Here is a 13803-nt window from a genome sequence, read left to right as displayed (position 1 = left end):
AAAAATACTTAAAAAATATAACAAACTCTGGGGGTGTTTATACATTAAACAAGTCAACAGGGATGTTTTCTAATGAAGAGGAGTATTCGTGGTTGGAAGGGAGGGTGGCTGGGCTGCTCTGGGGAGGGCCTGCCATGCTGTTGTCCACACCCCTGCGGGGTGCGGTGTCAAGCTCACAAGCAGTGTTGGGGGAGCCTCGCATCCTAGATGCACAGTGCTCTCTGCACCCAAGTGTAGTGTTTGCATATACAGAACAGTACTCTTCATATGTTTGTTTTTACTTTTCCTTTATAAAATTCTTTTATGGGGCACCTGAGTGGCTCAGTAGGTTAAGTGTCTGCCCTCTGCTCAGGTCATGATCCTGGGGTCCTGGGATCGAGTCCTGCCTCAGGCTCCCTGCTCAATGGGGAGTATGCTTCTCCCTCTCCCTCTGCCCCTCCCCCTACTTGTGCTTGATCTCTCTTTCTCTCAAATAAATAAATCAAATCAAATAAAAATAAAATTCTTTTAAAGTTACAAAATGATGTTCACTGTAACCAGTCAACCTACTGGAAATAATGTAAAGAGAAAGGCCATCTCCCTCCCCGTCCTGAGCTCACCAGTGTGAACACCTATTCTCCTCTTCCATCACCTTCCCCTCATGTATGTGAATTTATGATTGTTGAAGTGCTTGCTGGTTTTTACAAACATGGGAACAGAGTTCATACTCTATTCCATGGCTTGTATTTCTCACTTAACAGTAATTCATAGCTATTCCTTAAGGTCAATCTTTGTTTTTTTTAATTTAAATTCAATTAGCCAACATATCATTAGTTTCAGATGTAGTGTTCAGTGATTCATCAGTTGCATATAACACCCAGTGCTCATCACATCACGTGCCCACCTTAATACCCATCACCTGGTTACCCCATCCCCCCAACCCCCTCCCTTCCGCAACCCTCAGTTTGTTTACCAGAGTCAAGAGTCCGTCATGGTTTGTCTCCCCCTCTGATTTCTTCCCATTCAGTTTTCCCTCCCTTCCCCTGTGATCCTCTGGAGGTCAATGCTTTAAACCTGTGCTTTTTAACTAGTAGCTTAGCATTGCATAATACGAATGTACCATAATTCATGGCACATTCATCTTCTCTATTCATGCTTTTACTCTTTTCTGTAAGAGTAGTTGTATTTCTTTTCTCATTGCTAAAAATCTGTATTTTTTTCATTTTTTCTTGTCTTAATCAGATTGCCAGGTGTTTATGTATTTTATTTATCTCTTAAAGGATCAGCTTTTATTTTTACTTTTTTTTAAAGATTTTATTTTTAAGTAATCTCTACACCCAGCATGGGGCTCAAACTCACGACCCTGAGATCAAGAGTTGCACACTCTACCTACTGAGCCAGCCAGACACCCCTTGAAGGATCAGCTTTTATTCTCTGTATCCTTTCTTTGCTATTTCATATTTCCTTTTATTAAATACCTCCTCCTACTATCTTTTATTTATATTGATTTTTTTTATCACATCTGAAGTTAAGTATTTTGTTTTTTTCTGCCTTTTTCAACTAATAGAAATATTTAGGGTCATACTTTTTTTCCCTTCTGAGTGCAGGATTAGTGTGCCTCTTAAGTTTTAGAATACAGTATTCTCCTTTTCATTACTTTCTAGATAATTTGAAATTTAAAAAACTTCTTATTTTCTCAACATGGTTCAAATTTATTTCTATTATATTTATCCCCCTTGTTGATTTGGAAGTTCTGTGCTTTTTGATCTGAGAATAGTCATAGTCCACCCTTAGAAAAGCCATAATTATACTTTTCCTATAGTTCCCAAACAAGCAGCCTTGCTTACTGTGTTCCTCCACCTAGCAAATATGAAATCTCTGTAACACTTTTACTTACCCGCATTCCATCAATACCCTCACCTCTTATCCCCAGGCTCTTAGATTTTGAGAAGACAATTTAATTTGGGGCTGTTATTGTTTTCCCTGAAAGTAAGTCTCTTTGGTTTAAGAATCCTGACTTACAAGTTATTTTGCAAATTTCCAGTGACATTACCATCATGTATTTAGCATTAACAAAATATTTTTTAAAAGATTTATTCATTTATTTTAGAGAGAGAGAACACAGGAGGGGCAGAGGAAGAGGGAGAGAGAATCTCAAGTCGACTCTGCACAGAGTGCAGAGCCGGGTGCAGGGCTTGATCCGTCGACCCTGAGATTATGACCTGAGAGTCAAATCAAGAGTCACACGCTTAACTGACTGTGCCACCCAGGCTCCCCAAGCGTTAGCAAAGTATTTTATGAAATTCATGGCTAACTACTATTTCCTCTTGTTCAGTAGCTAATAACAATAGAGTAAGAATGATAATGCCAATAGCTAATATCTCTATAACTCCAACTATGAGCCAGATATAGTTCTAGGACCTTATATGAATTATCTCATAATAACCTTTGAAGCAGGTACTGTTATTATTTGTGTTTCACAGATGAAGAAAGGAAGCACAGAGAGCTTAAAACACTTTCCCAAGCCCCACAACTAGGACGGGAGCCACAGGGTCAGGCCCTCATCAGCTCTCACAGTCCATCCTAACCACCATGCCCTTTCCCACAGCCTCCAGAGGGCTTTCCCGGTTGTTTTGTTCCTGGCCACTTTGGGCTAAAGAGTGATTTTACGTGGAAACCTGAGAGAGGAGACCGTCTGCTGGAGCTACTGGAAACAAAAGGCAGGCTTAGTGCTTGGCCCACTTCCTGGGAGCAAATTCTGTGTTCACCAGCTAGGAAAGCAAACAGTCGGTTGGGAAGCTCCAGGTGCAAATGGTTGCATTTAAGTCCTGGTGTTACCTCTGCATGTTTGAGACCTCAGACACCTGGGAAGGGGATGATGGTCACTGCATTGTTATCATTTGGTTTTTCAACTCTGATATATCTGACCATGAGGGGTCCTGTTGGCCTGGCCACATACTGATGGAATAGCAGCGTCGTTACCACCAGCACGCTCTTGGTATTTAGTCAAGGGTAAGTTTGAGTCGTGAGGTGAAGGCAGGAAAACATACAAGTTTCTCTCTCATCTCCCTCTCAGGGATGACTGTCTTTCTCCTACGTTTATTGGGCTTCCCCCCTCACCCATATATAGCCAGAAATGCCTCCTGTAAGTTTGGGGAACACAGACGATGATGATATGTCTAGGTGCAGAATGAGCTGATCTCATTGAAGAATGGGGCCTCCTTTGTGAGCGTCTCTCCAGTATAGAAATTACATTGCCCTCTGGTCTTTACCTAAAAGAGCTGGAAATTAATGGTGTTCCCAGAACACTTTTCATACAGTGTTAACATATCACAAAGTATTTACTGAATGCTTGCAACATAGTTAGCAAATACAGGGGCTTTGAAGAAGTGTAATCAGCATAGAAATTTTTGTTTTTTAGAATGTTTGCATTCTTGGTGGCATGGGGTAGGGGACAGACTTATATGCATGAAATAAGAATAGACTATGGAACCAGATAATTAATTGCATGGTACTGGCAGTAAGCATAGTATTTATTCAGAGAAAAGGGATGAGGAAAGGCTTCATGAAGAAGGAGGAACATGTCTGAGGCCAGAGAGGGATTGTCCTCTGAGAGAACAATGGGAGCAGAGCACAGTGATGGCCATGATCGCCTCTGGCCTTGGGGGGTGGGGGAGGATCGAACCTGACAGAGAGAAGGGGGCTGAGGAATTATGGAGCATGAGGTTGGTGTTACTCTCAAAGATTTATTTGAAATTGAGTTTTAAATATTTTTTTAAAAAGGTAAAATCATGACTTTCAGGCAAATACAAAATATATACATGCCAAAGATTTTATTTGACTCATTAATTAATGGAGGAGCCCGTAAGATGTTAAAGAGCATTTGAAAAGCTAGGTATTGATTACCTAGTTCCTGGTTAAGCAATTTCATAAATAAGTGTAAGGATCGAATTGCTGAATGAAACTGGTTAATGTCTTACAGGATAACAAACCTGAACCTTTTAGGTTATCTGTTCTACTGGATGGAAGTTATTTGCATCTCCGCTGGACAGAAATCTATAAATCGACAGTAACTTCACAAAGTCTGGGACGTTTAACACGTTTAATCAATAGTAAACAATGAGTAGAACTAAGTACATTCACCTAGATAGTCCTTGTCTAGCCTTTGTTCCAGATGACATTGAAAGGATGTGCTGCTCACTTTTTTTCTTATTTTAAGTTTTAGGTAATTTAAAAAAAAAATAATAGTGACCTACAAAGAAATGGAGAAAAAACTGGGGTTTGCTTCGGTGCCTTTCTAAGGCCCTGAGATGGGACCCCCTGTGTGCTTCTGTTCTCTGTTTAGCTTTTTTTTTTTTTTAAGATTTTATTTATTCATTTGAGAGAGAAAGTGCATGAGCGAGGGTGGGGGTGGCAGAAGCAGAGGGAGAAGAAGGCTCCCCGCTGAGCAGGGAGTCCAGGGCGGGGCTCGATCCCAGGACCCTGGGATCATGACCTGAGCCAAAGGCAGACGCTTAACGCTTAACGACTGAGCCACCCAGGCGCCCCTCTGTTTGGCTCTTGAATAACTCCGACAGAGAAGTTCCAAGTGCTCTTTGGCCCAGGGTCCCTTCTCCCTCCTCCTGGGATCTTCTCATCATAGTTACCACTGACTGGCGTTCGTGCTCCCCTCAGGAGGATGGGAGAGACGTAGATGAGAAGAAATGGGGGCCTGAGGCAGGAGTCACGGAAAGGAAGGGCTCACTGAACCCCCATGGTGGTTCCCAGGTGCTAAGCCCTGACAGGGGTGAGTGGGCCCCCGTGCCGGGCAGCTCTGACCTGTGGGCTCCGGATGCTCTATTCTCCTGCCAACGCGAATGGTCTGTCAGTGTGTCGCAGGTGCCATGTACATCACCGGCTTTGCTGAGTCCATCTCTGATTTGCTGAGCCTCAGGAGTATCTGGGCAGTGCGAGGAATTTCAGTCGTGGTGCTTCTGGCCTTGCTGGGGATTAACCTAGCAGGTGTCAAATGGATGATCCGTCTCCAGCTGCTGCTGCTGTTCCTGCTGGCTGTGTCCACACTGGACTTCGTGGTGGGCTCTTTCACGCATCTGGACCCAGGTAAGACTTCTAGGGGGTCTGCACTGCTTTCCAGGCATTCACAGGGGTGAGTTTGCAAGGCTACCCCCCAATAAGCGTTGCCTACAGGAGCGTTCTGTTCCTGGAACGGGTGAGTGGGCGTGTCCTGGCTGCAAAGGCCTGAAAGCCCCTCCTCACATAGGCATTTGCACTTAGCACATTGTCTGTGTTGCTTTTTATTTTCTTTCTGTTAAAAAAAAAACAACCCACAAGAACATTTAGCTAAAACAAAGAATAAAGTAGAACTGGACTAGATAAAGGTTAAATTCCTAACAATGACTTGGGAGAGTGGTAGGAAATGGATCTGGAAGTAGGGAAGAAAATAGATTTTAATTTCGTGTGTCATATTGTATTTCTTTTTTTTTAAAGGATGTAAATAGAACAAATGTTAACAATTGTTATTTGTGGGAGATGGGGACTGATATAGGTTGATTACCTATAGTTTTTTTTGTAGATTTTTTCCAAAATAAAAATATGAATCCATTAACTGAGCTAAAGAAGGGGAATAGACAACAGGCACACTCTGCACCATTTGGAAATGGTGTTTTATGTTGGTAACGAATGGACCCCTGTTTAACCCTGAGTTTTCCTGGGCTTGGAGGGCGCATGGCAACTCTAAGCCTAAATCCTTGCACTTTGAGTGGGATGCTGTTATCCAGAGCATCTGTAACTTTGTAGCTTCGTGATCTGGGTCGGTTTGGCATCTGAAGTCTTTGTTCCTCTCCAGAGTACAGGGCTGTTCGTAGGGTGCCGGAGAAAAAAGTTAACTGCCTGATATTCCCCACCTTGGGGACTTTGGCTTTTTATGGCGTCTGCATTGGAAAGGGAAAGGGAAAGGGAAAGGGAAATGGGGCCATCCTCTGGGTTAGAAAAGAAAAGAAAAAGACCCACAGCACAAGAACCTCTAATGGTGGGAGCACTTGCTTTTGTGCCAGGCCTTGTGCTGAGCCCCGCACATGGCTTACCTCATGTCATCCTTGTCATAACCCTGTGAGAGAAGAACAGTGCTTCCCATCTTACAGATGAGGAAACGGGGGGTTATACCATTCGTGGTGACGCAGGGCAGAGCTGGGAATGAAGCCGGATCTGTTGGACCCTACGGCTGTGCCCTTTCTGAGCCGGGAAGCTGCGCCTGTCTTCACACCCCCAGCTGTCTTCTTGTGATCACAGCTCAGCTTTCCCCCGTGAAGGCTGCCCCTGACAGGCGTTCTAAACACCCTCATCTTTCGTAAGAAACAGTGGTTGCCGGACGTTCAAGGTTCAGTTGGTGCACGCTACTCTGGCCTTACTTGCTTTTCATAGGTTAAAATTCTTCTGTTGGAAACTAGTCACTCCCCTGAGCTCCCCGAGTGCCCCCTGCGCTCTGGCATCCTGATCCCTCTCCCAGAACCTCCAGACTGCCCAGGACCCAGCATCTGAAGTGTTAACCCTTGTGCAGGAGGGGTGTCCCCAGGACCCATGCCAATGCTAAGGGCCAGTCAACGCAGTGTCCAAACCATCACTTGGCTCCGGGGCCTTGCAGCTTGCTAAACATTTGGAGCATCTCCATTGGAGGGGAGGAGTGATTTGTTTCCTGGCTTTGCACCAACTGCAGAGACAAGCCCACATCCGGAGGGAGACCTGCTGGCTGCTTGGCTGTCAAACTAACTGTCAGTGGAGGCGAGGGAGTCCACCTCAGTCTCCCATTCCCGGGTGCTTTCTCCCCCATCCGCGTGGTTGCTGAAAGAGCCTAACTCATGAGATTGCAGGGTGATACTCCTGGCCCCTTTGAAACCTCGCTAGGCTGATGTGTTTTCCCTCTCGTTTAGAAGCTCTCTTGGCTGCTCTTCTGTTACTCAAAGTATTTCTCCTTCTTTCTGGTCAGTACATTAACAGGGTGTAGTGTGAAGTGAAATTTATTTTCAATCATTTCCATGGCAACTGGCCCCTCTCAGATCTGTTTTTGGTATCACTGTTGTTTTATATGTGCTACTTTCTTTGCAGTTAAAAATCCAAACTAAAACTAGACCATAAACCTTCAGAATGGATTTAGCAGGATGATTTCAGCTCTTTGGAAAAATGACATGCACACAGACATTTGAAAAAAGATTGGAAAAAGGACTGGAAGGAACTATGCCTAAGTGTCAACACTGACTGTCTTTCTGCTGAGATTATGGGTGGCTGTGTTACTTTATTTCTACTTTTCTGTCGATTGATTAGCACTGCTTAAAAAAATGAATAGACTGTATTTTGTAGAGCAGTTTTAGGTTTATAGAAAATTGAGCAGATGGTACAGAGTTTCCCATGTCTTTCCCCGCTCCTATTAACGTCTTGCATTCCTGTGGCATGTTCATTACAAGTGGGGAACAAATACTGATAGCTTAGTATTGTCTAAAGTCCATGGTTTAGATTAGGATTCACCCTTCGTGTTGTGCAGTGCTATGAGTTCTTGCAAATAATAATGACGTGTATCCATCATTACAGTATCATACAGAATAGCTTAATGCGCCAGAAACTCCTGTGATCCGCTTATTCACACCCCACCCCCCTACCGACCTCTTGAAACCACCGATCTTCTTGCTCGCTCTCATTTTGCCTTTTCTAGACCATCACAGTTGGAATCATACAGTATGTAGCCTTTTCAGACTGGCTTCTTTCACTAAGCAATATGCATTCAAGGTGACTTGATAGCTCATTTTTTTGCAACTGGATTCTTTTATTTAGCATAATGTTTTTGTTTTTTAAATTTTATTTTCTTCTGGGGGGTGGAGGGATGGGTTAGCCTGGTGATGGGTATTAAGGAGGGCATGTACTGCATGGAGCACTGGGTGGTATACGCAAACAATGAATCATGGAACACTACATCAAAAACTAATGATGTAGGGCGCCTGGGTGGCTCAGATGGTTAAGCGTCTGCCTTCGGCTCAGGTCACGATCCCAGAGTCCTGGGATCGAGTCCCACATCGGGCTCCCTGCTCCTTGGGAGCCTGCTTCTCCCTCTGCCTCTCTGTCTCTCATGAATAAATAAATAAAATCTTTAAAAAAAAAAACAACTAATGATGTAATGTATAGTGATTAACATAACAATAAATAAATTTATTTTCTTCTTATTTATTTATTTTATTTAAATTCAGCTAATTAACATATAAGTATTATTGGTTTCTGAGATAGAAGTGAGTGATTCATCAGTCTTATATAACACCCAGTGCTCATTATATCACGTGCCCTCCTTAATATCCATCACCCAGTTACACCATCCCTCCACCCACCTCCCCTCCAGCAACCCTCAGTTTGTTTCCTATGATTAAGAGTCTCTTATGGTTTGTCTCCCTCTCTGATTTCATCAAATCTTGTTTGATTTTTTCCGCTCTTCTCCTCTGCTCCTCTGTTTTGTTTCTTAAATTCCACATATGAGTGAGATCATATGATAATTGTCTTTCTCAGATTGACTTATTTCACCTAGCATAATACCCTCTAGTTCCATCATGTCATTGCAAATGACAAGATTTCATTTTTTTGATGGCTGAGTAATATTCCATTTTGTGTGTGTGTGTGTGTGTGTGTGTGTGTGTGTGTGTACACACACACACATATACACACCACATCTTCTTTATCCATTCATCTGTCGATGGACATCTGGGCTCTTTCTGTAGTTTGGTTATTGTGGACATTACTGCTATAAACATTGGGGTGCTGGTGCCCCTTCAGATCACTACATTTGTATCTTGGGGTACATATCCAGTGCAATTGCTGGGTCATAGGGTAGCTCTATTTTCAACTTTTTGAAGAACCTCCATACTGTTTTCCAGAGTGGCTGCACCAGCTTGCATTCCCACCAACAGTGTAGGAGGGTTCCCCTTTCTCCACATCCCCGCCAACATCTGTCGTTTCCTGACTTGTTAATTTTAGCCATTCTGACTGGTGTGAGGTGGTATCTCATTGAGGTTTTGATTTCGATTTCCCCGATGCCAAGTGATGTTGAGCATTTTTTCATGTGTCTGTTGGCCATTTGTATATCTTCTTTGGAGAAATGTCTATTCATGTCTTTTGCCCATTTCTTGATTGGATTATTTGCTCTTTGGGTGTTGAGTTTGATAAGTTCTTTATAGATTTTGGCTACTAGCCCTTTATCTGACAAGACATTTTCAAATATATTCTCCCATTCTGTCGGTTGTCTTTTGGTTTTGTCAACTGCTTCCTTTGATGAAGTTCCAGTAGTTCGTTTTTACCCTTGTTTCCCTTGCCTTTGGTGATGTATCTAGCAAGAAGTTGCTGAGGACAAGGTTGAAGAGGTTGCTGCCTGTGTTCTCCTCTAGGATTTTGATGGATTCCTGTCTCACATTTAGGTCTTTCATCCATTTTGAGTCTATTTTTGTGTATGGTGTAAGGAAATGATCCAGTTTCATTCTGCATGTGGCTGTCCAATTTTCCCAACACCTTATGTTGAAGAGACTGTCTTTTTTTCCGTTGGATATTCTTTCCTGCTTTGTCGAAGATTAGTTGACCATAGAGCTGAGGGTCCATTTCTGGGTTCTCTATTCTGTTCCATTGATCTATGTCTCTGTTTTTGTGTCAGTACCATACTATCTTGATGATTACAGCTTCTTAATAGAGCCTGAAGTCTGGAATTGTGATGCCACCAATTTTGGTTTTCTTTTTCAACATTCCTTTGGCTGTTTGGGATCTTTTCTGGTTCCATACAAATTTTAGGATTATTTGTTCCAGCTCTGTGAAAAAAGTTGATGGTACTTTGATAAGGATTGCACTGAATGTGTAGATTGCTCTAGGTAGCATAGACATTTTCACAATATTTGTTCTTCCAATCCATGAGCATGGAACATTTTCCATTTCTTTGTGTCTTCCTCAATTTCTTTCATGAGTGTTCTATAGTTTTCTGAATATAGATCCTTTGCGCCTTTGGTTAGGTTTATTCCTAGATATCTTGTGGTTTTGGGGGCAATTGTAAATGGGATCAACTCCTTAATTTCTCTTTTTCTGTCTCGTTGTTGGTGTATAGAAATGCAACTGATTTCTGTGCATTGATTTTATATCCTGCCATTTTGCTGAATTATTATATGAATTCTAGCAATTTGGGGTTGGAGTCTTTTGGGTTTTCCACATAGAGTATCACGTTATCTGCAAAGAGTGTGAGTTTGACTTCTTCTTTGCTGATTCAGATGCCTTTTATTTCTTTTTGTTGTCTGATTGCTGAGGCTAGGACTTCTAGGACTATGTTGAACAGCAGTGGTGTTGGTGGACATCCCTGCCGTGTTCCTGACCTTAGGGGAAATGCTCTCAGTTTTTCCCCATTGAGAATGATATTCGCTGTGGGTTTTTCATAGATGGCTTTTATGATATTGAGGTATGTACCCTCTATCCCTACACTCTGAAGAGTTTTAATCAAGAAAGGAATCTGTACTTTGTCAAATGCTTTTCCTGCATCTGTTGAGAGGTTCATATGATTCTTGTTCTTTCTTTTATTAATGTATTGTATCACATTGATTTGTGGATGTTGAACCACCTTTGCAGCCCAGGAATAAATCCCAGTTGGTTATGGTGAATAATCCTTTTAATGTACTGTTGGATCCTGTTGGCTAGTATTTTGGTGAGAATTTTTACATCCATGTTCATCAGGGATATTGGTCCGTAATTCTCCTTTTTGATGGGGTCTTTGTCTGGTTTGGGGATCAAGGTAACGCTGGCCCCATAGAAAGAGTTTGGAAGTTTTCAGCTCTTTTCTTATTATCACTGAATAATATTTTATTGTGTAATATAACTCAGGTTTGTTTGTTTGTTTGTTTTTTTATTCATTCACCTAATTAAAGGACATTTTGGTTGCTTCCTGTTTTTGGTGATTATGAATAAAACTTGTGTAAACATTTGTGTGCAGGTTTTGTGAAGATTTAACTTTTTAACCCATTTGAATAAATACCTTTCTAAGAAACTGCCAAACTGCTTTCCAAATCAGCTGTGCTGTGTTGTGTTCCTACCAGCAACTAATGAGAGTTCCTGTTGCTCCACGTCCTCGCCAGTGTTGGCTGTTGTCAGTTTCTTGTATGCTAGCCACTCTGATATGTATCTCTAAGAGTAGCATCTCCTTGTTTTAATTTGCAATTCAGTAATCACGTATGATAGTAAGCATCTTTTCTTTTTTTTAAAGATTTTATTTATTTATTTGAGAGACAGAGAGAATGAGAGAGAAAGCACATGAGATGGGGGGAGGGTCAGAGGGAGAAGCAGACTCCCCGCTGAGCAGGGAGCCAGTAAGCATCTTTTCATATGTTTGTTTGATATCTGCAGATCATCTTTGGTGAGGTGTCTGTTCAGGTCTGTTGACCATTTTTTAATCTGATTGTTTTCTTATTGCTGAGTTTTAAGAATTCTTTGTACATTTTGGACACAAGCCCTTTATCACATATAGGTCTTGCATATATTGTCTCCCAGCCTATGGCTTGTCCTTTTATTCTTTTAACAGTGTCTTTTGCAGAGCAGAAGTTTTTAATTGTAATGAAATCTAACATCAATATTGTTCTTTCATGGATCATGCTTTTGGTGTTGTACCCAAAAAACTCATTATTAAACCAAAGGTCATGTAGATTTTCTCCTATATTATGTTCTAGACATTTTATAGTTTTGTGTTTTACATTGAAGTCTATGATCCATTTCCAGTCCATTTTTGTGAAGGATGTAAGGTCAGTGTCCAGATTTATTTTTGCCTGTGGTTGTCCTGTTGTTGCATCATTTGTTGAAAAGAGTGCATTCATTGCCTTTGCTCCTTTGTCAAAATCCATTGACTATACTTGTGTGTGTCTATTTCTGGGCTCCCCGTTCTGTTATAGAGCTCTGTTTGTCTTGGTTATCGTCTCTTTCTAATGAGTGCTGAGGTTGGATAGTGTCGGGCCTGCAACTTTGTCCTTTGTCATTAGTGTTACTTTTAAAATCAGGGAAAGAATGTTTCAAAAATACACTTAAGCCTCACTTTATTTCTATCCCTTTATTTAAATATAAAAGACTAAAAAAAATCTAAACAGGCCTGGAATGTATAAAGTAAAAATGTGGAAAGTAAGAAAACAAAGTTTCCTCCTTCACTTCATTTTCACACTTTTACCCTCCCCAGGGAGCTTGGTACAGGCATTAGCTAGCTACTGCTGTTGAGCAAATCATTCCCAAAATGTGGCACAAAACAACAATAAACAGGTATTATTTCTTGCCTTTTCTGTGGGCCAGGGATTTCAGTACGGCGTGGCTGGCGGTCATAGTGCTGGGTTTGTCGTGAGGTTTAGTCAGATGTCAACAGGGGCTACAGCCGTCTGAAGGCTGGATGGGGGCTGGAGAAGCTGGCTGGCGAGTCAGGTGGTGGTTGTTGGCGGGAAGCCTCCATCCCTCTCCCTGCAGTTTTTTCCCCAAGAGCTGCTTACGTGTCCCCAAGTCATGCCGTGGCTGGCCTCCCTGAGAGCAAACAATCAGAGAGCATGTGCTCTATCCTTCACATGATCTAGCTTCAGAAGTCACGTAGCCACGCTTCTGTCACAATCTCTTTGTTAGAAGTGAGTCACTTAGTCTGGCCCTCATTTAAAGAATTTGAAGACACATTTTTAAGCCACAACAGTTAATTTTATAATCAGAAAAAAAAATTTTAATACTTAAATGAAATTATATTTCCCCTTTATTTCAGAGACAAAATGTTTAATATTATAAGAATTAAAAAAAATACGGAAATATAAAATAAAAAGTGAAAGTGCCCTCCCTTACTCTATTCTCCTGCTCCTATTCCCCAGAGGGAGAATGGTAAATACCTTTCCAGTATATTTTCTACACACATACAAGTACATGTGCACATACATAAACATATACAACATAGTTTTTTGTAAAAATGTAATTAGATTCTATTGTTTTGCTCTTCTTCCTCTCCCACTCAGTGACATAACATGGGCATCCTGTGATGTCAGTACATTTAGGATTCCCTCATTCTTTTTGACATCTACATAATATTCCATATTACAAATCTAAAATACTTTATATTTAAACATTAATTTGTTGATGGCTATTTAGGTTTTTTTCCCAGTTTGTTGCTATTGGAAGTATTGCTGACATGACTATCCTTGTGCAAAATTTAAAGCTTATTCCTATAGGATCAAGGCTTATAAATAGACTTAAGAGGACAAAGGTCAAGCACATTTTAAATTTTATTAGGTTCTGCCAAACTGTCTTCTGATAAAGTTGTTCCATTCTGAACTCCCACTGACAGTATATAAGAGTTATTGATTCCCTGTACCCTGTACCATATTGGATATGTTCAGTCTTTTAAATTTTTGCAAAGTGATGGGCAAAAATTTTGCTCCTTTTTTAAAAAAATTGTTTTCCTTAAATCATTAATGAGAATTATTTTATTCATATTTTTTTGCCACTTATATTTATTTTTCTTCGATTTATTTATAATCTTTCCCTATTTTTCCTTTGTGCTATTTTCCTTTTTAATGATCTATAGCACTTCTACCTTAGCAATTTATTCAGAATAAAACAAACACTTGTTTATCTTTTATTAGTGTTTGTTGTATATGTTGAGAAATTTTTTCTAATATGTCATTTGTTCTTTTAAAGTTAATTTTTATATATAACTGAAGCAATGCATATACCTGAAGATACTCACTTTTGAGCCAAATTGCATACTCTGATTACTTTTTTTTTCTGTATATCTTTCAGCTTTTCCTGAAATTAAGCTTACTC

At 40.9% G+C, this 13803-nt stretch overlaps 1 protein-coding gene across 1 annotated transcript in view; it reads left to right on the top strand.

Moving 5' to 3' along the window:
• Window positions 1-13803, top strand: part of SLC12A8 (solute carrier family 12 member 8) — a 148532-nt gene that overhangs the window by 35309 nt on the left and 99420 nt on the right. The window contains exon 4 of the mRNA XM_088028966.1: window positions 4848-5079. Coding sequence (XP_087885092.1) covers window positions 4848-5079 — 232 coding nt within the window. The remainder of the gene's footprint in view (window positions 1-4847; window positions 5080-13803) is intronic.

This window comes from Eumetopias jubatus, unplaced genomic scaffold (genome assembly GCF_037043125.1).
Source record: "Eumetopias jubatus isolate StellerSeaLion01/CBP00866 unplaced genomic scaffold, mEumJub1_p1.0 scaffold_1, whole genome shotgun sequence".
NCBI lineage: Eukaryota > Metazoa > Chordata > Mammalia > Carnivora > Otariidae > Eumetopias > Eumetopias jubatus.
This window is presented reverse-complemented; position numbering and strand designations above follow the sequence as displayed.